Source organism: Vipera ursinii, assembly GCF_947247035.1.
Source record: "Vipera ursinii genome assembly, chromosome: 3".
In the NCBI taxonomy this organism is placed as follows: Eukaryota; Metazoa; Chordata; class Lepidosauria; order Squamata; family Viperidae; genus Vipera; species Vipera ursinii.
Genome location: NC_139516.1, coordinates 142,448,483 through 142,472,611, shown reverse-complemented (window position 1 = coordinate 142,472,611; position 24,129 = coordinate 142,448,483). Strand labels below are relative to the sequence as shown.

General features: G+C 40.8%; 2 protein-coding genes across 5 annotated transcripts in view; one reads left to right on the top strand and one right to left on the bottom strand.

Moving 5' to 3' along the window:
* Positions 1-4,526, top strand: part of SLC22A23 (solute carrier family 22 member 23) — a 101,369-nt gene extending 96,843 nt beyond the window's left edge. For both annotated transcript variants that reach the window (XM_083358392.1, XM_083358391.1), the window contains one exon: positions 4,010-4,526. In XM_083358392.1, the coding sequence (XP_083214518.1) occupies positions 4,010-4,367 (358 nt within the window). In that variant the 3' untranslated portion in view covers positions 4,368-4,526. The remainder of the gene's footprint in view (positions 1-4,009) is intronic.
* PSMG4 (proteasome assembly chaperone 4) lies at positions 837-16,218 on the bottom strand. Of its 3 annotated transcripts, none has more exons than XM_083358411.1 (3): positions 15,955-16,218; positions 12,721-12,796; positions 837-1,195 (listed from the first exon to the last, which is right to left on the bottom strand). In XM_083358411.1, exons 1-3 carry the CDS (start codon positions 16,174-16,176, stop codon positions 1,029-1,031), a joined length of 465 nt encoding a protein of 154 aa, XP_083214537.1. In that variant the 5' UTR covers positions 16,177-16,218; the 3' UTR covers positions 837-1,028. The 3 variants fall into 3 exon arrangements, with proteins under 3 accessions (XP_083214537.1, XP_083214539.1, XP_083214538.1); XM_083358413.1 differs by lacking the exon at positions 837-1,195 and adding an exon at positions 11,332-11,491; XM_083358412.1 differs by lacking the exon at positions 837-1,195 and adding an exon at positions 11,352-12,143.
* Positions 16,219-24,129: the final 7,911 nt, after the last annotated feature.

Below are 24,129 nucleotides of genomic sequence, written 5' to 3'. Positions count from 1 at the left end.
GCCCACTTGTTTTCCACTACACTCGCCTCTGTTTTTCAGTGAAGCTTATCAGTGTGTGATGTGACAAGGACTGTGTTTTTCATCTGCCTTAACTGTTTTGGATGGAGAGGGTGATTGCCGAGGTCGTAGTTCTGTCCCACGGGAGGACCAGAACTTGGCTCTCCTTAGAATCCTGACAAAGCCAATATATTAGTACAGATTCCTGATTGTAAGCATTACTAGAAGCCAATAGATCAGACATGTCAAACACAAGGCCCGGGGGCCGGATCCGTCCCGCAAAGTGGTTTCATGTGGCCCGCGAAGCCATCCTGGAAACAGTGAGGGAACGGCCCCCACTGCCTTGGCCCTGACCCAGAGACCCTCCTTCTGCCAGAGACCCTCAGATCTGTCCCACTCCTGCCCAGGCCCCCATAGGCACCCTTGATGTGAACAGTGTAGAGCTGGCCATGCCCACCCAATAGGCCATACGCACTCTAGCCATGCCCACCCAGTAGGCCACGCCCACCCTGGCCATACCCACCCGGCCCCTTGAGGGCAACCGCAATGCTGATGCGGCCCTCAATGAAATTGAGTTTGACATCCCTGCAATAGATAATGAATTCCACAGACTGAATTTCAGGAGATGAAACAGTGTGATAGAAAGGTGATGAACTGTGAGATCTCAAGAGGAATGTTACCGAGAGATAAAAGAAAGATGGAGAAAAGGACAAATACGTTTATTTGGTGCCTCCCTCACAAAAAAAGCTGACCTTAGATAAAAGATAAGTAAACGTGGACACAACAAAAGTATCTGAATTCATGGATAGTAGGGAAGATATGGATGGAAATTGTTCTGTCTTCCACAAAGAATGGCTTTATTCCAAATAATGTGTTAAATCCAGAGAGTCACACTTAGAAAATATATATATGTATATATTAGAAATTAGTGAGTTTGCTTGTGATTAAAGCCTCTGTCATTGCATTTGTTATATTTGGATCCAGGCCAGTATTGTCATTGGTCTGCTACACATTCATAGGTACTTAATTCATCAACTAAAGAAACATTTTTTTAAAACAATGAAAGCTCCTGAGGGACTTTCAAATTTACAGTGGATATAAAATGTGACAGTGAAGAGTGAGCAGACAGACATGCTGGTTGAGAAGCCGGTCAGCAGTAAATCTTTTTCAGTAACCTGGTTCCTTGCTTTTATATTGCCTGTAAAATAAATTTGGAGAAAGCTTGCTCTCTAGTGATAACACAAAGAATTACATAAATTCCAAGTTTCTGTTTTTGGTAGGATAGGAAACAAAGATATTTATCAGTGGAACAGAAGAATTGTTAATGCATGCCCACATACAAAATACACAGAAAGGGGGAGGGCATTTTAAGTTACTCTACTAGTTTTAATAACATATTTTTTCCCTATTTTTGGATCGTTACTTCATAAATGCAGATTTAAAGCAGGCAGCATAACAGTTTTTTGTGAAACTTCCTCGTTTCTGCTGATTATTGCTAGAACTGAGTTATGAAGTAATTTTCACCTACCGTAAATGCAACCGTTTGGTTTTATTCAAAGATGTACAAAGTATACATATACAATGAATCACAGGGATAGAGAGTATTAAACATCTAAGTAACAGACTTGGCACAATAACACTGAGTAAAAAATTAATTTGATTTCTCAAAATATTTCTTGAAAGGAAATGTTCGAATTCGGTGACTTGCTGTTGCCAGTTGTTGTCAGTTATTGTCACTTATTAGCCAATCAGTTACTCCTTTTGCTTTTATGCCAACCTTGGCAGAAGAACAAGTGTAGTACAGTAGTGGCCAAAATTCTGGAAACCTTTTGGGGAAAGTGTACATTTGAGGTTTGATGGCTAATAACACCACCTTTGTTTGGAGTAGTACCATAAAACTATATATCAATGGAAAGATAATTTAATCAGGAATGTAATGCAACAGAGTTTGTTCAATTATCTGTCTTCTATGAAAAACTATACCCAAATAACCAGAAAAAGAAAGCACAACTTGCTTTAGGTTGATATCAGGTAGCTTTCCTTCATCTGATTGTAGCCAGTGAGCATGAGTATTTAGAGAGCCAATCAGGTGTCATCCTGTATTGGCAATGAGCCAAGTAGATCACTAGGATTCAGTTATTGGTGTCATGTATTGAAGTTGAGAGGAGGACATTTGTCAGTGTGTTACGTGATCGCTATCAAGTTGGTTGGGTTTTTTTGTGTTCCTTCATTTAGTGAGCTTGTAAAATATAATAAAATTAAAGTAATGGTTGCCCAGAAAGCAATGTAAAATAGTATTATTAAGTGAACAAGACTACAGTTATAAAGAAATTAGAAGAAAAAATGGTGGAAACTTAACCAAAGATGGCATTTCTAAGTTTTTGAAGAGATATAAGGAGACTCAGTCACTACAAAACCACACTAGTAAAGGAAGGAAAAGGTGCACAACAGCAAATGATGATAGAAGAATTGTGCCTACGTGACAGAAGAAAATCCTCTGGGTGTATACAAGATGAAATGGTGCAATGCAGTGTGAAGTTGAGTGCAAGGACTGTTTGGCGCAGACTGCAGGAATTTGGCCTAAAATCTAGAATTCCACAAAAAAAGCCACTTTTATCTCAAACAAAGGTTGAAAAGACTAAACTGGGCTAAAACCCATGTTACCTGGACAGAGGAACAATGGGACAGTGTTATTTGGAGTGATGAGACCAAGATCTCCCTGTTTGGTAGTGATGGCATAAAATACGTAAGGAGAAAAATCGAAGAAGATTTGCATCCTGATTGCATTACATGGACCATGAAACACCCAGTGTTATGATCTGGGATTGTACGACATCAAAAGGTGTGGTCAGAATTTGTGTGATTAATGTAAATATAAATGGCCAAAAATACATTAATGAAATACTTGAGCCCAAACTGAAGTCTTCTGCACATGATCTTTTCCAAGACAATGAAGCATTTATATTTCAACAGGATTCAGCTCCATGTCATGCTCCTGCTCTGTGCAAAAAGTGGTTTCAAGATAATCATATTCCACTGCTGAAATGGCCTGGGAATAGGCCAGACCTTAACCCAATTGAAAATCTATGGAACCGACTAAAGAAACTTGTTAGTCAGAAATGACCCAGCAATAAAACCCAGTTAATAGAAGCAATCATTCAATCTTGGTTTCACATTATAACAGCTGCAGAACTAAAGGACTTGGTTCACTCCATGGGAAGACATTGTAAGGCCATAATTCATGCTAAAGTTTACCCAACTAAGTATTAACTGACATGGTGATAATTTTTGTATATCTCATTTTTTTCTATGGTGATAATTTTTGTATATCTCGTTTTGTTCTACGTGTTTCACTTTTCTTCTTTAAAACTGCTATTCTAATAGCAAATCCTTCATAAAAGTTATTGCATTACATTCTTCATTAAATTATCTTTCCATTGATATATAATTTTATGGTACTACTGCAAAAAAAGTGGTGTTATTAGCCATCAAACCTCAAATGTACACTTTTCCCAAAAGGTTTCCACAATTTTGGCCACTACTGTAAGTCCTCAGGCTTGGCTATGATCCATCTTTGGTTCATTCCTGTACTGTATAACGAAATATATTTTAAAAAGTCAATAAGTAAGAGGACTAGTTCCTTGGCTTCTATTGAGATCAAGGATACAGTTGAGTGACTTTCATATTCCGAGCAGATATTGGAAAAATTGTTTGGGATGACTAGTTGCCATCATTATTACAATTCAGTTAAGTAATTAAAGGGTTCTGTTACATATTCTTATAGTTTTAGTGTAATGCTTCAATGGTTGCAAATTGTGTTGAGTTATTTTGGTTTAAAAAAACCCCACATTTTTATATATTTGATGTTAAACAAAAATATTAGATAAAGTAGCCCTATTCAGAGATAAGGAACGACTGTACCATGAAAGCAAGTGCCCAAGCACACCTATTCTGTGTTATTATATATCTTGGACAATTGGCCTATCCTGAAGAACTATGCTTGCTTCCACAGGGGTGGCGGCCTTGGCCTCGTCCTGGCTAGTGCGGGCTTTGGGATGCTGACAGCGCCCATCATGGAACTTCACAACCAGAAAGGCTATTTCCTCCACCATGTGATTTTTGCTTGTTGCACCCTCATCTGCATTATCTGCATTCTCCTCTTGCCAGAGAGCAAAAACCAGAGCTTGCCAGAGAACATTCCACATGGTGAACATTATACCCGGCAGCCTCTCCTACCGCATAAGAAGGGGGAGCAGCCCCTGCTGCTGACGAACTCTGAACTTAAAGATTACTCTGGCCTCCATGATTCGGCAACCGTGAACGATGGGGTGACCGAGACCGTCACTGCCAATGGGATGAAAGCAATGTAGGAGGAGAAGGAGCAGGAGCATTTAGCTGTGGGTTTGCTTCTCATCCAAGATTTACAAACCAGTGAGAAGAAGGGATGGATACATACAGGGAAATTAGACTCTGCTGCTAAAGCCACTTCTAGGAATCTGTGATGGGGATACAAATTGCTTTGGGGCACAGTTATGGGGTGGGGTGGGGGGGGTGGGGAAATGCATCTTCAGAAAAAACTGGCTGGAGATCACTGTCCATTTATTTTCTTCCTACCATGAAATAGTTCTATTTATTTTGATGATTTTTCCCCATGAAGCACTTTATTCTGTTCTTCTCTTGTTGACCATAAACATGAAGCCATGTTACTCTCAAGAAAAACAACCATTCCAGGAAAGAAATCATGAGGTGGTATGGTTTTGGTTTCATTTTACAGTTTATTTTGTTTTTACTAGAGGTATGAGGCATCTCTTGCTGCAACAATGAATTTGTTGGCTACTGACATTTTGAGTCATCTTTTTTTTCTCCTTGATCTCTCCAGATAATTAATATATCCTCCTTCCAAACTCCTAGTCCAGGGTTAGACAACCTTGGCTCTTTTATGACTCGTGGACTTCAACTCCCAGAATTCCTCAGCCAGCATAGCTTGCTCCGGAATTCTGGGAGTTGAAGTCCACGAGTCATAAAAGAGCCAAGGTTGCCTACCCCTGTCCTAGTCCTACCTGCTGTGAAAGTGTGCACAGACAGCTATATTCCAACTGTGCTTTAGGTAGCAGAAAGAAAAGTTTGCCTCAGAGGCCCTAGGGTATTTTTAACAGCTTTTAATTTAGAAGTTGAGGAATCCACATGTAAACTGCTGTTTACAGTATATAAAAAAAACAACCACTGCACACAGAGGTAATTTTTTTCAAGAAGAGGTTAAATGGATAGGGTTTATAAGTGGGAGAGGTGTTTATTGATGCTTCTCTTAAAAGTCTGCTAATTAAGAACAAGAAGCCATTTCAAAAGGCGCTACTTGATAATAAACAGTATCAAGAATTATTTTTTAACTTTGAAAGAAAGAAGTAGTGCTTTTTAGAAAATTACCTCCAAGCTAAAAGGGGGGTGGGGAATGATGGCAAAATAATTACTGGTTGTTCCAGAAGCCATGGGCTGGGATTCTAGCCAGCCCCAACACCATCATCCTTGTTCTAAGGACTATTTGATTCTGATGGATGAATGCAATGACTTAAAGATCAAGCTTAGGGGGTAAAATATAGGTAAAACAGAGAAGCAAGCAGTTGAAAAGGCCCCTTTAAGAAGATTTTGGAGCACCTTCCATGTGACATCTGAAGTAGGTTTTTCTAGGTTGCATATATTGTCAGCCAGCTGCCCTTTTTATTATTGAAACCTTACAAAATGGCCACCATAAGTGCACCAACACAAAATCCAAAGTGCTCTTGTAGGATTCTTCCTTTTTACCCTACAATAAAAGCCAAGGCCGGTATGATTACTGGGGTTGAAAACAGATTCTTAGCTCCCTGGTCCTAAATAAACCTGAAGGTAACTGCTCTTGAAACTCAGCAAGATCTGCTTCTGCATCAGCTGCGTTTAAGAGCAGGAAGCTAAAGAAACAGAACATCTCTTCCTTCCTTTTTTCCCACAGATTCATCAATAATATCTGCTGGCCATTTAAATCTCTGCTCTTGCTCAAGCCTTGGTTGTTTCAGCAGTGCTTCTTACGCAAGAGTCACACAAAGTCAGCTTCAGGCAAGATGATCTGAACTTGTGGCTAGTTAAAACTATTCCTACTCCCTTTTTACTAACACCACCATCACGCGACTGATTGCCCGACAGGACTGCCATTTAAACGAACACAGCAGCCAATTTGGTGATGTATTCACTTGGTGGTCATTTTGTTTGATGTATATTTTGCATTTGTAGGTAAAGTGTAAGGACCCACTTTTGTGCACCCATCCTTGTTATGCCCCTTTCTTTCTCTATATTGTCTGTTGACTTCTCTGTGTATCTTCTTCGTTCTCCTGTCACTTTTGTTTTGTATAGATCAGAAGTGGGGAACCATGGCCTCTTTGTGACTTGTAGACTTCAACTCCCAGAATTCCTGGCTCAGGAATTCTGGGAGTTGAAGTTCACAAGTCATATCGGTCCACACCTCTGGTGTAGATAGACCTGCATCCATTAGCAAGTATCACACAGCTTCCAATGTTGATGGGCAAAATGGTTCTGCAGAAGAGATGAGACTTTTGAAATACTTGAAAAGAGAAATAATGTCATAAAGCTGCTAACACTCATTCACAGAATGAAAAGCATGGGGGAATCCTTTGTAAACACTCTGATGAGGAGGGAAACATAAAGCAACTGGGTTGTTCAGCTTCACAACTGTACATTTCCCCCCTCAGTTGCTACTGCTGTGTTCACCTCAGTAGAACTTGTTTTTCCAGCTTTTTTTGCACACTCTTAATAACCTGTCTGGTTTTAACAACATGACCACCCCTCCTCCATTAATCTCTTTGACATCACATTGAAAAAATACTGTAAGGCCCTTTGAATTGTGCAGTATTCATGTGCCAAATTTGTGTGACGCCTTTTGCCTTTTATATGATGCTTGTTATAAGTGATATATCAGGAACAACAAGTTTCTAGTATAAATTTATTTTTCAGTGGCGTGGGGCCTTGTGTGTTTTTGGGGAGGGGAATTTGTTATTGACATCCAGGCTCCAAGCAGACACAAAGCACTTTTGCACTCTGTATGCTGTGGAGTAGCTTTTTTTAATTCCCCACTCCTGTACATATAGTCTTTACTACAAACCATGCACTAATATAGGGAATTTCTTGCATTTTACCATGGTTCAAAGTCCCTGTTGTGTTCATTCTGTCGCCTACAATCCTCAACACTTTCTGATGTGATGCTCCTTAACTTTACAAACAAGCAGAGAAAGAGAGTGAACGGTTGAAGATTGTATATTGTAAGGTGAGAGGAGCACTTGGTGATTTTTTTTAAAAAAGGTTTGTTTTTAAAATATGCTTTTTTATTATTTTGGCCTGTATCTGGTATTTGGAATTAATATGCTGTTATTTGTGCCCAGCTTACCTTGCAATTTGCCTCACTTGGGTCCTCACGGCATTTTTGTTGAAGGTAGCTTTGTTTCTAGTAAATCATATTGCACACCTAATTCAAATTACTATTGGATGAAGTAAGTGGGCATAAAATTATCCACTGGGCCACAGGACTCTACTAAATATGCTCAAGTGCAGCCCTGGATTATGAAGACTACTCATAAGAGCTTGACCTACCTGAACTTTGATCCATTTTCAAGGACTCACAGAAGTTTGTGACAGTTGTGGTGGGTCTCTGCTGCTATCTCCTCCAAAAATAAAACTGCACATTGCTGGGGGCTTGCTTATAGCAAACCATTGGCAATATTTTTCCATAGCATCCCATTCAAGTATTCTTCTTAAGACTGGACTACTACATACTTGGCCCTAGGTTGTTTCTGGGAAATCAACTATTGCAACCTATCAAGCATTTGGGCAGGTCTTCTGTTTTTACAGCTTTAGCATATCCATAGACGGTGGCCCCTAATTTAGAGCTAATTGCACACACGCAACCAGAAGTGTGTAACTTTGATAAACTGTCAGGCAGTCACACAGGACTTGGGTATATTTATTTATTGGGCTTTATTCTAGCCACAGTAAATTACACACCAAGCAAAGCATTTTGATGTTTTAGTATTTCCAGTGCGTGTGAAACTTTGCAGGTATGCGGTGTACAATTTCATTCTTCTTGTTAAGTCTGAAAAACAGGTTTTATTAGTCTTTCTGCTCTTCAAAACTGAATGGAGACCAGCAAGAATGAGTCATGTACCAGGAAGATCCATTCTCCACCTTACCTTTTTAGCACAAAGCTATCTTTAACTGGGTGGTATCTTCTTTTTTTCCCTGTTGTTTTCAACTGGTAAGCCAGTTTGAATGTTCATTTGGGACAGAATGGCAATACATGTATTAAATTCAAGTTTAAAAAGAGTTAACAATGTTTTTCTCTAATAGTTTGGAAAAGGTTGATCAACAAGAACACCATCACCCATTTCAAATGGGAGTCCGTCATCTGGCAATTCCTTTCAATGGGTCTAGGTTCAGCAGGAGTGGTAGGAAACTTGTGTCTGCGCATATACTGCAGCATGGGTATAGTTCGACTGCTACTACCACACTCGTATACTGTGAGAATGGCTTGAACGCTTCCATTAAAAATGGATCATTTGAGACCAATCATGTATCTGAGGCCATTTTGTCCTGTGGTGACCAAGCAACAACACACACCAGTGCCACAACGCCCTTTCCCTGCAGCAGCCCTGAAGCTTAGCAATCTGCAGAACCCCAGAATGTGCTCTGTCAGATCAGCTTCTGCTACATCACCACAAGCTGTTGCAATGGGTTATACCAAAAGGGGAGGGATGCTCTCTAGTTGCACAGATTTCAAGACCAGCTTTAGCACAAGAATGCCTGAAAACTGACTGCTACAGGACACAGATCAAATACTTGGTTCTTGCCAAATTAAAAAAATGGCATATCTTGTTTGGCAGTTTCCTAGAAAACCAAAGGGGAGATCTTAAGAACCATGGCAGCCAGACTTTCAGCTAGAAACCTCTACCAGACTGCCTGTCCCTGGAAGAAAGAAAGAAATCCTCGTATTTATCCAAACAGGGAAGCCATCAGTATCTGTTCCGTTCACTTCAATTTTTCTAGTTCTGCTTTTGGTAATTCCAAGTTCAGCCATTTTTTTGTAGGTTATGTTTGTAGCCTTGAAAATAATTTATTAGAAACCTTTGTAATAGCCAGAAAGTTCAGATCGAAATTGAACATTACAAGTCTTTCTGTGCCGCTTGTATCAAAACATTTTGAAAATGGCGTAGAGAACCTTGTTATGGATCATTGTGAGAATGAATTCTTATGAATATTCTGAATTGTTGGCTAATTTTTTTGTTTAAATTACCAACTATTTCTGTTGCCAGATCCTAAAGCCAAACTAAAGACAAAAAAAGTCACCAAATTCAGAAGTGCCACTAAAATGAACTCTGAATGTCATATCAAGTTGCATCTGTAGGTGGGACAGAAAGACAAGTGTGGAATATGGTTCACACTTGATTTTTTTTAAAAAAATAAAAGTTAACAAAACCTCATTTTTTCAATGTACTGTGTGAAAACCTTTTGGAACCGAGTAGTGTGCTATGTCTGTAATGGATGACATCCCCACCCCTTCCCTCAATTTCTGATGATGTTTTCTTGACTAATCGTTGTTACTGTACTTTTTTTTCCATCATGAGTAGTTGGTGCTTCTTCATAGCACAAGCTTAACAATCAACTACTGAAGAACAGTCTTAAAAGCTAAATGTCTGCATGATGTTACACCCGTTGTACCTACTGAACAACTTTGTATGTAAATGTACAGGAATAAAAAGACGTTGCTCCATTTCTGCTGGACTCGGTGCCCATCTGTCTTGTTGGCATTACGCCACTTTGCACTATTACAAATGCTGCTTTGCCCAAAGTTGCTTTTGGGCTTCTCCTCAAGACAACTCTCACTCAAATGCAAGATCTCGTAAGATCTAGGCAAGACCAGGCAAGCTCTAAATGCCCTACTGCGGGTTTTTTATTTTTTGGCCTTCCACAGAGACCTCCCCACCCCCCTTGCCTTGCCACGAACATCTCCCTTTTTTCTATTCGGAGTAGAATCAGGGTGACTAAATGAAGCTGAGCATTTACTGGCCGGATGCCTTTCCTGATACCTACATAGAGATTCACAGCAAATATTTTGTCTTTGTGCTCTAGGACAGAAATATCTGCCCCTAGCTAGGATTAAACTCTCAACCTTCCAAGTGCAAGGTGAGCAACTTCACCACCAAAATTCAGCAGCTGGAGGATTATGTAAATAAGAAGGAAAATAAGCTATTGAAGTCTTCAATGCCTTTAAGACAGCTATTATACTTTCAGGGAAAACTCCTGAAAGCCAAGCAAAAAAGTCAGATCTGATTTAGGGCAACTGATTGGCAGCTTGAGGCAAAGAATACTGGGTTAAATAGACTTTTGCCATTATCTAACAGGGTAGATTTGACTTTCTTAAGTATAGGTTTTAGAGGTTTGGAAAACAAAAAAAAACCAACACAAACTTGTCCTGCAAAACTTGTCCCTAAATAGCCTCTAGGAATTATACAGCAATTCTATAGAAATAGAGTTAAACTTGTTCTCTCAGTTGCAGTGCAAGTTTGCCAATATTTTTATTTTATTTTATTTTAATTCCATTTATATCCTGCCCTTCTCCAAAGACTCAGGGCGGCTTACAAGCTTAGCAGTAGCCTTCATTCTATGTATATGCCTGCTTATTAGGGCTTTCACACACACACCCAAGCGGCATTATTACAAAGTCAGCTTAATTGCCCCCAACAATCTGGGTCCTCATTTTACCTACCTCGGAAGGATGGAAGGCTGAGTCAACCTTGAGCCTGGTGGGATGCGAACCTGCACTAAGGACCCAGATTGTTGGGGGCAATTAAGCTGACTTTGTAATAATGCCGCTTGGGTGTGTGTGTGAAAGCCCTAATAAGCAGGCATATACATAGAATGAAGGCTACTGCTAAGCTTGTAAGCCGCCCTGAGTCTTCGGAGAAGGGCGGGATATAAATGGAATTAAAATAAAATAAATAAAAATAAATAATTGCAGGCAGCTGGTGTTACTTAAGGAGGCATTAGCCCACTGCTCCACCAAGGCTCTGTTATGACATAAGGAGCACAATTTCCTTACAAGCCTTTCGCTGAAATTTCCACTGTAAACCAGGGATTCTTAAGTTAGGGTCCAGAGGTCCCTTGGCAGTCTGTGCATAGGTTTTAGGGGGTCCATAGACCTGGATCGGCAAAACATTCTAACTTTATTTCACTAAATTTAACTGAAATGTAGCTTGTCTTGTAATTGAATTAATGGATGAATCACAAAGCAAATACAGTATTACACATTGGTTTATTGTTTTAACTTGACAGCATAAGTGGTTCTCTTTATAATACAATCTACATCTAGCTATCTTACTTTATACATTGAAATTCATTTTTCGGACTTTGTCTCTTTTCTGCCTCATCCCAGATGTTCTTCTAGATATTTTCCCCTTTCCTGAAAAAAAATGTAAGCCAGCTCACAGCTGGTGCCCATAAAATGGGAAAGTAGTAAAATCCAATTGTACATCGTTCCGTTAAAAATTGCTAGGGAAACTAATAAAACTGTACACTTATTAAGTCTTTTTCCTTGACTCTGTTTGCTATGGGCATATATTCTGCAATGCATCCATTTCAAATCTGATACTTCCCACTGAACAGATTCATTTTATCATTGATTGGATGGCACAGAACTATTACGCATGATTAGAAAATTCAAAATAGATCTATGTCATATCAAGCAGAAACAGTAGGTGGCGATATCTGTCAAATGTTGCTGCACTATATTCTCCCAACAGGAACATCTGAGCAGCTGAATACTTCTTTTCCTTTCCTTTTATTATATATGTAGATTAATTCATTAGTTCAAAAAGAAGCTTAATCAAACTGAATGCATTCTGCCATCCCAAACATATAGCTCATCGACAAAAAAAATGACTTTTTTTTAAAAAAAAATCTTAGAAAAACAAAATATGTAACTATCCCAAACTAAAATTTGTCTGGGAAAGTTGCCATTTCCTCCTTGATACGATTTTCTACAAGTAGTATGAAGCTGCTGTCGGTATTTTGAACGTTATAGCTGACAAAAATCTGTTTTTTAGTCTTGCTGGCTAAAACATAAACAAAGCACAAGTCTATCAACCTTTGAAGGAAGGCATAGCAGAAATCAAATGCTATCATGTGTTTCTCCCAGGTCCAAAGCTGACAAAGACAGATGTGAGTTTGGGAGGCAATTGCTTTACATTTGGAACAAATTCCCCACATAACATTTTGGGAGTTCTTTGGGATAAAAGGCTTACTTTAAACAGGAATTGAATTGCTTTCAACATCCCCAGGTGTTATCTGGAAAGCAGCATTATTTAAAGCAGAGCTGGGGAACATGGCCCCTTTATGACTTGTGGACTTCAACTCCCAGAATTCCTGTGCCAGCAGTCCACAAGTCATAAAAGGGCCATAGTTCCTCACCCCTGATTTAAAACAATAAAAATTAAAGATGCTCAAAGATTGATGAAAGCTCACAAGATTTATGACGATCCCATAAAATCTGGGCCGTTATTTTTAAAAAAACTTTTCTATCATGGTACCCAGCAAATACAAAGGCTGTCAATTATGACCACCTGTGTGGTCATAGATTTTTTTCCCTCAGTTTCCCTGTGTTAAGTTTTTTAAATCCATGCACATACATACCTAGTCTTTGAGCTAAAGAATTTGAGGTGTTGTCAGAAGCATTGCCAAAAAGTAAGGTAGATGCCGGAATGGCGTCCTGGAACGAAGAAAAAGTTTAGGAGCATTTCTGTGCACTCATACATACACAGATCCTCTACTCAGGCAAAAAATATTGCTGTAATTAAGGAATTTTCCCAATGCTGATGCTACCGAAGATACAGTTTTTACATGAACCTTTTACTTAATATTTCTTTTCTAAAAACCTTATTCCAAAGATGCATGAAAAGAACAGAAGTGCTAAAATGAAAGGTCACAAAGCAGAGAGCTCATATCTAACTAGATTTAATGCCTTTAAGAGCCAGGCGTGAGAGCAGGGCAAATCAAATTAAACTGAACATATACAGTACATACTCATAATTATCTTTCAGGTTCTGCAGTATTATGTAGCAGTGTTTTCACAGTGTTAAACATTATGTTCCTACCAGCATAACAAACTCTTACAGGAAATCCTTAACTTACAACCATTTGTTCAACAATCATTCAAAGTAGCTGAGCAAAAGTTCCTACAACTGTTCCCTAAAACAGAGGTGTCAAATTCGCAACATCACGTGACATGTCGCAACGTATTGCAAGTTTTCCCCCATTGCTGGCAATGGAGTGGGCACGGTTTTGGCGTGAGGCATCCAGCCCACAGGCCAGCAGCTTGATATACCTGTCCTAAAGTTACAGCTGCTGTAGGGGCCCCTGAAGTCACATGACTGAGATCTGGGCATTTCGCAAATCATTTATACTTACAACTGGTTGCCAAGTGCCCCACAATCATGTGATACCATTTGCAATTTCTCCTTATGGCTACCCCAGAGACTCACTGGAGAAGCCATCAGGGAATGTCTCTCTGCTCTGGGGTTGAAAATCCTGCTTGGATTTTATCAGGGAGGATTTTAAGCCTCACAATGGAAAGAAAAGAAAATGTCCGTTCTGGGGCTGAAAATTCTCTCTCCAAAATCCAATTCTCTCTCCAAATTCCAATCTGACCAGAGAGACTTGCCTCTCTCTCCACCCTGGGGCTGAAAATGCTCCCTGTCACATTGTTTCTAAAGGCACTCCTTACGGTGGACTCCATTGGCTTAACGACCCACAAAATTGCTTAATGACCACAACCAAGAGTGCCAGGATTGCAGTTGTTAAGCAAAACAGTCATGTGACATCTCACTTACTGACCACATCACTCAACAATTAAGATTCCAGTCCAATTGTGGTTGTAAGTCAAGGACTACCTGTGCAACGAACTGGAGAGTAGCTTAGTTTTATACATAACTATTTTTGTTTCTTTCAACAAACATTCAACACACCATTTTCTACCCACAACTATTCTCACATTGTTTGTCCATAAAGCATATTACAATATCATGATGCACAAATTCATCTGTATAATCTGAAATTCATTGTTCCATTTTCCCTGTCAAACACAACCACCTTGGGTTTTGATACAGTAACCACATGTTCCTCACTGCATCACACAATATAGTTAATCTCTGCAATCATTCAGATTCTGTCAATTACAAGGTATCATCTGCATTCAAATGTGCACATATATTTATATCCTTTACCAACAGACTTTTGCCATCTATAAATGTGTGCCATGGATGAATGAGGGATGTCAATCTTACCTAGGTATATGTCTACAGTGTCACAATGCAAGTACAAAAGGTAATTGTCGCACATGATTCATCACTGTACCACCATCGTAATTAGGAGCAGATATCTATGCTATTATAACAACAGGCACTCCTTACACATTTATCCATGAATACTTTTATTCCTAGGCATAATTTGCTCTCATTATGCATATATGCCAACAATCTTTAGAAGCTCCTGTTAAAAAAACTACAAAACAGTAGCCAAATGGAGTTTCTTCTGGGCAACAACAACAAAAACTGTACAAAAAGTACTGTGAAATAATAAGCACTGATTATAGATAATTAGTACATAAAATGTTGTATATAGCCTTTTTTGACACCAATATCAGCTCAATCCTGTGGCCTCTTAGTTTCAGAAACTAAGATACATTAGAATCATAGGGCTGGAAGGTACCTTAGAGGTCTTCTAGTCCAACCCCCTGATGAAGGCAGGAGTCTTATACCATCAAATGGCTGTCTGTTCTTGTAAAACCTCCAATGTAGAAGCGCCCATAACCATAGGAGACAAGCAATTCCACTGATTATTTGTTCTCACTGTCAGAAAATTTCTCCTTTCTTCTAGATTGTATCTCTCTCTAACACGTTTCTACCCATTTCTTCTTGTCCTGCCTTTTGATGCTTTTGAGAATCCCCTCTTCTGTGAGACAGCCCCTCAAATCCTGGGAGGCAGTTATCATGTCCCCCCATTAACCCTTCTTTTCGATAGGCTAGCTAGCTAGACATACCTAGCTCAACTGTTTCCTGATATAAAACGAACATAGCCTGAAAATTAGGGTAGCATCAGATTCACTGATGCTTAACCGATAAGCACGCAAACCTATCAAGTTATGACTCCACCGATATGAGAAAACATGTCTTGCATCCCCAAATGACACAACCGTAATGCAGTGTAGCTCTGAGTGATGTACAAACCCGCAGCTTAGCCTCAATGATGATTGCTGAGGCTGTCAAAGCAAACCATCTCAGTGATCAATCCCAGGGTCCATTCCTGGGGGGGGGGGAATAGAAAACCCCACTCTTTATTTTGGTGCCGGAAACTTGGAAAACAGATTTCCTGACCTACCTAGAGTTGAGACCAGGCCCTCTTCAAGTTCTTTTCTTAGCAAGAATTTGGAAGTGGGCTGCTCCTGCTCACCTATACAAAAATGATTCCAAGGTCTGGGGATGAAGTGCCCCACCTCAGGACCCTCTAAGAGGGGTGGTACACTTTTCTTACGAGAGTATTTTAAGGTCGCGATGTCCTTGTGGGAATAGTGGGAATCAACCTCTGGGGAAACACAGGTAGTCCTTGACTTACAACAGTTCGTTTAGTGACTGTTTAAAGTTACAACGGCACTGAAAAAAGGGATTTATGACCATTTTTCACCTCAGCACAGCAATGTTAGGGAAAAAAAAAAGACCACGGGTTGCGTCTGCGGAGAAAATGATTGCTAGCTATGTTGGGAGCCAACCGGCAGCTAAGCCCACTTTGCAATATGATGTGCATCGTCTGCAACTTCCTTTATCCTCGCCACCCAGGCTGCAACCCCAGAGGGGCAAAAGGTCCGGAACTCACGCGGGGGGTGCACATGGCCACCGCCAAGTTGCTGAGCTCCGGGCCGTCCCCGATCCAAAGGAAAAGCGAGTCCTGCAGGCGCATGGCGTGGAAGTGCACCAGGTGCTCCGCTAAACGTCCGCAAAAATTGTGCAGCGAGATTCCCCCTTCCTCATCCAGCGGGACGGGAGCCGAAACCCGCTCGGTGGCGTTTCCTTTTCCCGGTTCCTGCGCTCCCTCCATCGCCGCCACTCAGCAGCCGTCGCTGGCAATGGTAGGCCAAAGCAAGCGATCCCCGATCGCGCCGGCACTTCCCGGCAGCTTCTGCTTGTCAATTGGCCAGAAGCGGGCGTGGCTCTCGATTACTTTTTGTCTTTCTTCAAGCGGCATCTTGGCTTACATGGCTTTCGACTTCATTTTCTTTTCTTTTAATAACACGCTGAGCCATAAAGGAATGGTTAGCTTAGGTTAAATTCACCCATCGCTGGCCATAACCGCAGTTTAGCCCACCTTGTTGTGCAATCCTTAGCTTGAGAAACTGTAAGTTACTTCAAAAGAGGTTTGGCTTTTAAGTTGCAGTCCTGTCCGTTCTTACTGCACAAGGTAATTATGATTGGCTTCTTTAACCCGATGTTCTGGAAAATTGGTATCATTAAAATGACAAACAAGCAGATCAGAGAAGAAAGACAGATCAAGAAATGGATAAGAACTCTGCTGCTGAAATGATCTCAATTTTGAGTCAAGGTTTCCAGATGTCTGACAAAAAAGACACGCCCTCTTTTTTTCTCTTCATGTTCTGTGTTGCAGGCAAAGTCTTAAAATCATCCTTTTGAGTGTCTTATTCCTGGTTGTTGGGCAAAATCGTATTGACAAGCAACACTTAGACAAGCAAAAATAAGGGATGCTCCATTCAGTCAGCAAAACCAATACCTTGTGATTGATGACTGCAGTTCCGATTGCAAACTCCTTGCTAAATTGTAATGAAAGGAAATCAATAGAATCACCAGCCCAATACGATATAATTTCAGAAATATTCCAAATTATTGTGCAATGGAGAAAAGGATTAGATTCAATGGATTAGGTTCATTAAAAACAATGCCTGAAGGACTGACATTTATGGTATCATTGAAGAGGAAGCAAATAAAATACCCAAAATGTAAAACAGAAAATAAGGCAAAATAATTCTGTTGATATACTGAAAATATCCAATAAAAGGCAGAATGTAAAAGGCGATAGAAACAGACAGAATTTTGCCTCAGTAAATCTTTTCAGGGAAAACAAGAAGAAACAAAGAGTTCTATAAACAATGCAAAGAACAAGCAAATAAGAGAGATGAAAATTAGAAAAAAATCTCTAAAAATATATTTGGGCAACGATGAGCATGACAAAAGACAAAGAACACAGAGTTACTGGAGAGAAAAAAACATGGTGCAAATATATGGAGTAACTATCAAATATATGGAATAAATAATCTCCCAATCACTGATACATACAAGGTTTGGTTACTGAACTACAGCCAAACATTCTGCAAAAGTAATCTAAAGGGTCCTATAAAATATTACTAATAACAAAGCTGCAGGCGCTGAATATTTACCAGCTGTACTTTTATAATCCTACAAGAGGGTGATACGGTTAAAGTGCTACTTGTGGTTTGTAAGCAGGTATAGAAAATAGAGCAGTGGCCAAGGGATGGCAAAAGATCAGTTTATAGGATAGTGCAAAATAATGTTAATAGAACCACACTTAATCTCATCTTCTACTAAGTTAATATTTTTGCCATTAAGATTGCAGTAATGCATGGAATGAGAAAAGCCAGATGTACAAGCCGGATTCAAAAGAGGCAGAGGGACCTGAGATAATATTGGTAACATTTGGTGCCTGGAAGAGAAAATGGAGTTCCAAAAAGATGTCTAATTTACTTCATGGGTTATATTGAGGCTGTTGATTATGTAGACCATAGTAGATTGTAGGCAATCTTTAAGAACATAAATTGTGCTGCCACCACGTGGTTGTTTGGGGAAATTATAATATGCTATCTTAACCTGGTCAGTCAACTCCTCCTTCCCTATGACATATTTCCTCCTTCTAACCATGTGCCTTACACCCCTCCCCTTTCTGGGATGGACTTCCTCCTTCTTCTCCCTGGGGACTCTCCTCCTCCATAACCGGCAGACACACGTGCTCCTCCATAACTGGAAGATTTCACGTGCAGACACTGTGAGTCATAACTGTCTTTTGACCTTGAATTACCATCCATACATCATTTGTCTACACCTTGTCTGCTGTAATCTCATCTGCATGCAAATAAAGGTTTTTCTGGATGATCAAGGTATTTCATGAGTTCTGCTATCTGGAAAAGAGCTGTTAACAGTGATAACATCTGCTTATACAGACCAGCACAGGGGTCTTAACAAAGGGATCAATCACAATACAGCAGCTTGATCCAGAATAGTCAAAAGACAGTTTGAACTCCTTGCCTGCCTGCAATAAAAAAGGAGATGATTTAATTCGCCATTCTCCAGCTGATTCTGCAAGAGACAGAGTCGTGCTTCTGGGATTTGTGTTTCTGTGAACTGTTGTCTCTTCCTGTTTTCCTGAGGAGACCAGCCAAAAGACCTGTTAAAATCTTACTGCCTTTTTTTGCCATTGAATTTCTAGCCAGCGTCTTAAAGTAATTTGGAGAGACTTTGAAATGCAAATGGGTTTCTGCTCAGATCTCCTTTGAATGTTTACAAATGTTCCTAATTGCAAAGAGAGACTGTTTGTTTGTAATCTTCAAGCCTTTGTGAAATCAAATGCAGGACCCAAAATTTCCCTGTCTGTCTTCTCCAAAGGGAAACTGCCTTTTCCCCAAATTGGACTGGGAAGATCACAGACATCCTGTGTTGCAAACCCAATTTGTGTTTAGAGCTGAATTTTACTCAAAAAAGGAAAAAGGTTTGTCAGTTTGCTAAACTCTTTGTTTAACAGACCGCTGAGATCAGCCATAAAAAGGCCATAAAATAATTAGTTGCCTTGGTAACCAAGCCCCTGGTTTACTGCTGAGTGAAAGAGGCCCCTACTCTTGGAATGCAGAAAGTAAACAGCAAGCTTGGATTTATGTTAAAGCAAACAGCGACCCCTAGAGGTCGAAGGGTGAACTTCGCTGCAGTACCCACTCACGCAAGCAGCACCCAGGTGGCTGCGCAAAGCTGAAAACTGTCTGTACATTGGACTTTGTTTAAACCCTGCTTAAACTGCAATCTGCTTAAACAGACAGTACCTTTTTTTTGCAAAATGTCTAGACAAGGCTCTGAACACTCTTTTATCACTGAATCAAAAGAGATGCATCATGGTTCAGACCTCACAGACATTCAGGGAGCTGAGTGTGCTGATTCTGCTGTAAAACCCAAGCGTACAGTAAGACCACCCCAGAACTGCAAAGGCCTGCAACTCCTCAACACTACAACGTAGGTGCGTCAACTGTACTTCCTACGAACAGCACACAGATCCCAAGTCTGCAAAAGCCTGCACCTCTTCAACGCCACAACACAGGTGCACCAACACTTCAAACTGCATCACTTCTTGCCAATGACAACATAACTTCCAGCAATGAACAACGGTTGAATCGACAGCCAGCACAAGCCTTAGGGACTACACCACAGCTAGACGCTATTGCAACAGCATTCTATCCGGGTATACCTCACCCTTATTCACCAGAGAACTTTCACGCCCAAGGGGTCCCACAAGTTTCTTTGGCATCAAGGAGTGAGACATCACCACAGCTGAATGCTCTTGCAACATCATCCTATCCTGGCATACCTCACCCTTATTCACCAGAGAGCTTTCATGCCCAAGGGGTCCCACAAGTTTCTTTGGCATCAAGGAGTGAGAGATCAGACCATTCTGACTGCGCCAGACATATGACTGTGCAAGAGCGGAAAGAGGTTCTCCAAAAACTTGGAATATGCTACAGGTGCTGTGCTTCATATGATCATTTTGCTAAAGATTGCAAAGCCTTTGTCAAGTGCACAGAATGCAACAGTGACAAGCACGTTACAGCTATGCATCCTGCTCCACTTCCAGGCAATCCACAGCAACCACCTGCATCCAACCCTGCTTCAAACCATGGCGGGGAGCAACTACGTCATGCTCCAGTTACAAATGTGTCATCTTCATGCACCAAAGTGTGTGGGAAAGATTTCACTCACAAATGCTGTGCCAAGATATGTCTAGTCAAGATATATCCAGAGGGTCAGCCCGAGAAGGCTGCCAGGATGTACGCCATAATAGATGAGCAGAGTAACAGATCCCTGGTCAAACCCAAATTCTTTTATATCTTTGGCATAGAAGGACATGCAACACCATATACACTCAACACCTGTTCTGGTTGTGTGGAGACTTCTGGTAGAAGAGCTGATGGGTTCATGATTTCTCATATCAAAGCGCTTAAGGGCATACCATTGCCATCATTGGTTGAGTGTGACCAAATACCAGACAACAGAGAAGAGATTCCCACCCCAGAAGCTGTGTATCACCATCCCCACTTAAGGCACCTGGCTACTGAGATTCCACCAATGGACATGATTGCCGACATCTTAGTCTTGCTGGGAAGGGACATTCTCAGAGTTCATAGAATATGCCAGCAGTGCGAAGGACCTGACGATGCCCCATATGCACAAAGACTTGACCTAGGCTGGGTAATAGTGGGAGATGTATGCTTAAACAGGATGTGCACACCGTCTGAGATCAACTCCTTTAAAACTAACATCTTAAGCAATGGGTGTGCATCTCACTTCAGACAATATCCTCACCACTATGAAGGAGAAGCCTCTTGACATCATCCAGGTATCTGATTTTACCTCTGTTACCTGTGATGACAACTTAGGCAGCACAGTGTTTCATACTACATGTGATGACAACAGAATAGCTATGTCAGTTGAAGACAGAGAATTCACCAACGTGATGGACACTGCATTCTCCAAAGATATGTCTAACAGCTGGGTTGCACCTTTACCTTTTTGTACTACCAGAGCCAGACTCCCAAACAATCGCAACCAAGCTCTATCTAGACTCCACTCACTACAATGAACATTAAAGAACAGGTCTGAAATGAAGGACCATTTCATTGCTTTTATGAAAAGGATGTTCGACAACGACCATGCTGAGCCAGCTCTACCTCTTCAAGAACATGATGAGTGCTGGTATTTGCCTTTCTTTGGTGTGTATCATCCACGGAAGCCAAAGCAAATCAGGGTAGTGTTTCACTCCAGTGCCAAGCATCAAGGTGTGTCCCTGAATGACGCTCTTCTCACAGGTCAAAACTTAACCAACAACCTTGTAGGTGTACTCATGAGGTTCAGAAAGGAACTCGTTGCCATAACCGCTGACATTGAGCAAATGCTTCATTGCTTTAAAGTAAGAGAAGACCATAATGCTGCTCCCCGCCATAATTTGAAGCAGGGTTTGGATGCAGGTGGTTGCTGTGGATTGCCTAGAAGTGGAGCAGGATGCATAACTGTAGCGTGCTTGTCGCTATCGCATTCTGTGCACTTGACAAAGGCTTTGCAATCTTTAGCAAAATGGTCATATGAAGCACAGCACCTGTAGCATATTCCAAGTTTTTGAAGAACCTCTTTCCGCTCTTGTACAGTCATATGTCTGGCGTAATCAGAATGGTCTGATCTCTCACTCCTTGATGCCAAAGAAACTTGTGGGACCCCCTTGGGCATGAAAGTTCTCTGGTGAATAAGGGTGAGGTATGCCAGGATAGAAGGACGTTGCAAGAGCATTCAGCTGCGGTGATCTCTCACTCCTTGGGAAATTATACATTATGCTAATTGGTCAGCCAATCCCTCCCCCTTTCTGATGTGTTTCCCCTCTTTCTGAGCTAAACTTCCTGCTGCTTCCTGGCTCCGTGCCTGATCTCCTCCATAACTGGCAGATACACGTGCTCCTCCATTTCACGTGCAGACACTGTGAGTCATAACTGTCTTTTGACCTTGAATACCGTCTATAAATCATCTGTCTACACATTGTCTGCTGTAATCTCATCTGCATGCAAATAAAGGTATTTCTGGATGATCAAGGTAGTAATATTCCCCCCTTTCCACAAATTATGTCAATAATCAAATAGGCAGAGGAGAAGTTGAAATAGTAAAGACTTAATCTTGCTAGGATGAAGAGTTCACATGAACGGTGACAGTAGCCTTGAAACAAAGAAACATTCCCACTTGGAAGAATGACTGAGTCATTATTGGAGAAGACACTGGTTGATAGGGGGGGGGAAAACAAGCAATTCCAAAGAAGCTGACAAAAGACAGGGTCGCTAGATATGATGGCAGATGCATAACCATCTGAAAATTCAGAAAAATTCAGTGAGACATAATCCTAGTGAAATTACATCTGTCGGATCATGGAGAATCAGGAAAAACCACCAATGACACTAGAGATCTACTAGCAGACCTCTATCTGCTTATGCCTCTACGTATTTACAGTTATGGTTGCAGCTTTACTTCCTATTCCATTATTGGACATACAGTTAGTCCTTGATTTACAATCACAATCGAGCCACAATTGAATCTGGCTTCCCCTTTCACTGTGCTTGTCAGAAGATTGCAAAAGTGGCACAGCGGCCGTCATCAATCTGATCCAGTTGCCAAATGTCTGAATTTTGATCAAGCGACCTTTGGGATGCTGCAATATTGTAAGTGTGAAAAACAGCCATAAGTCACTTTATTCAGTGCCTTTGTAACTTTGAACAGTCACTAAACGAATGGTTAAAAATCAAGGACTACCTCTAATCACATAACACACTAAAGCACGGGTATCAAACTCGCCATGTCACATGACGTGTCACGACGTATTGTGACTTTTTTTTGTATTGCCGGAGCTGGGGTGGGCGTGGCCTCCATATGATGCAACTGGCCCACGGGCTGGCAGTTTGACACACCTGTACTAAAGCATAACTAATAGAACCATTATTTACTGTGTATACCTAGTTCCCGCAGATGATACCACTCTAATGGCAGAAAGTGAAGAACTGAAGAGCCTCTTGTTGTGGGTGAAGAAGGAGAGTGCAAAACTTGAGTTGAAACATAACATTAAGAAAATCAAGATCATGGCATCCGGCCCTCTCAATTCCTGGCAAATAGATGGGGAAGAAATGGAGGTAGTGACAGATTTTATTTTCCTGGGCTCCAAGATCACTGCAGATGGGGACTGTAGTCAAGAAATTAAAAGATGCTTGCTCCTCAGGAGGAAAGCCATGGCAAATCTAGACAGCACACTAAAAAGCAGAGACATCACCCTGTCAACAAAAGTGCGTATAGTCAAGCCTATGGTCTTCCAAGTTGCAATGTATGGCAGTGAAAGTTGGACCATAAAAAAGGCTGAGCGCCAAAGAATTGAGGCCTTTGAACTATGGTGCTGGAGAAGACTCCTGTGAGTCCCTTGGACTGCAAGACGATCAAACCGGTCAGTCCTAGAGGAGATCAACCCTGACTGCTCTTTAGAAGGCCAGATCCTGAAGCTAAAACTCAAATACTTTGGCCACCTAATGAGAAGGAAGGACTCACTGGAGAAGAGCCTAATGCTGGGAAAGATTGAGGGCAAGAGAAGGGGACAACAGAGAATGAGGTGGCTGGATGGAGTCACTAAAGCAGTAGGCGTGAGCTTAAATGGACTCCAGAAGATGGTAGAGGACAGGAGGGCCTGAAGCAACGTTGTCCATAGGGTCGCGATGTGTCGGACACGACTTCGCAGCTAACAACACCTAGTTCCCTCTATTTGCTGAGGACAATGAACCATAAACAATCCAGTTACATTCTCAAACTATGTCTTCTTATTTACAATTTTAATCATTAGGAAAAATGACCTGAAAGCACAAGAGATTTATGAACACGTGTATTGATATGGTCACATCTACTATTTTAGACTTAAATATTGCATAAATGCCAAAACCTGGTCTTCAGGTGGGAAAGAGCTGGGATTAATCAATATATAATGCTGAATCTTAATGTTCTTAAATTCTTACAAAAAGCTTTTTATGTTTATCTGCAAAACTCAAGGAAATCCAATGCAAACTTTGCATGCTACCACCTTTTTTTGTTGTTCATACTGACTTTGAAGCCTTTCATTTGTTAAAAAACTGCAAACTCATTGCTGCTTTGGATTATCGCAGCATAAATGTCAGCCTTGCATCCAAGATCAAGAGAT

Bases quoted from the DNA above. Each gene is read 5' to 3' on its own strand.
- PSMG4 (XM_083358411.1), bottom strand. From the start codon at position 16,176: ATGGAGGGAGCGCAGGAACCGGGAAAAGGAAACGCCACCGAGCGGGTT. The intron at 12,797-15,954 runs GTGAGTTCCGGA...TCTTCGTTCCAG, and splicing joins TGGCCATGTGCACCCCCCGC to GACGCCATTCCGGCATCTAC. The intron at 1,196-12,720 runs GTATGTATGTGC...TTTATTTTACAG, and splicing joins TTCTTTAGCTCAAAGACTAG to GCAATATAAAAGCAAGGAAC.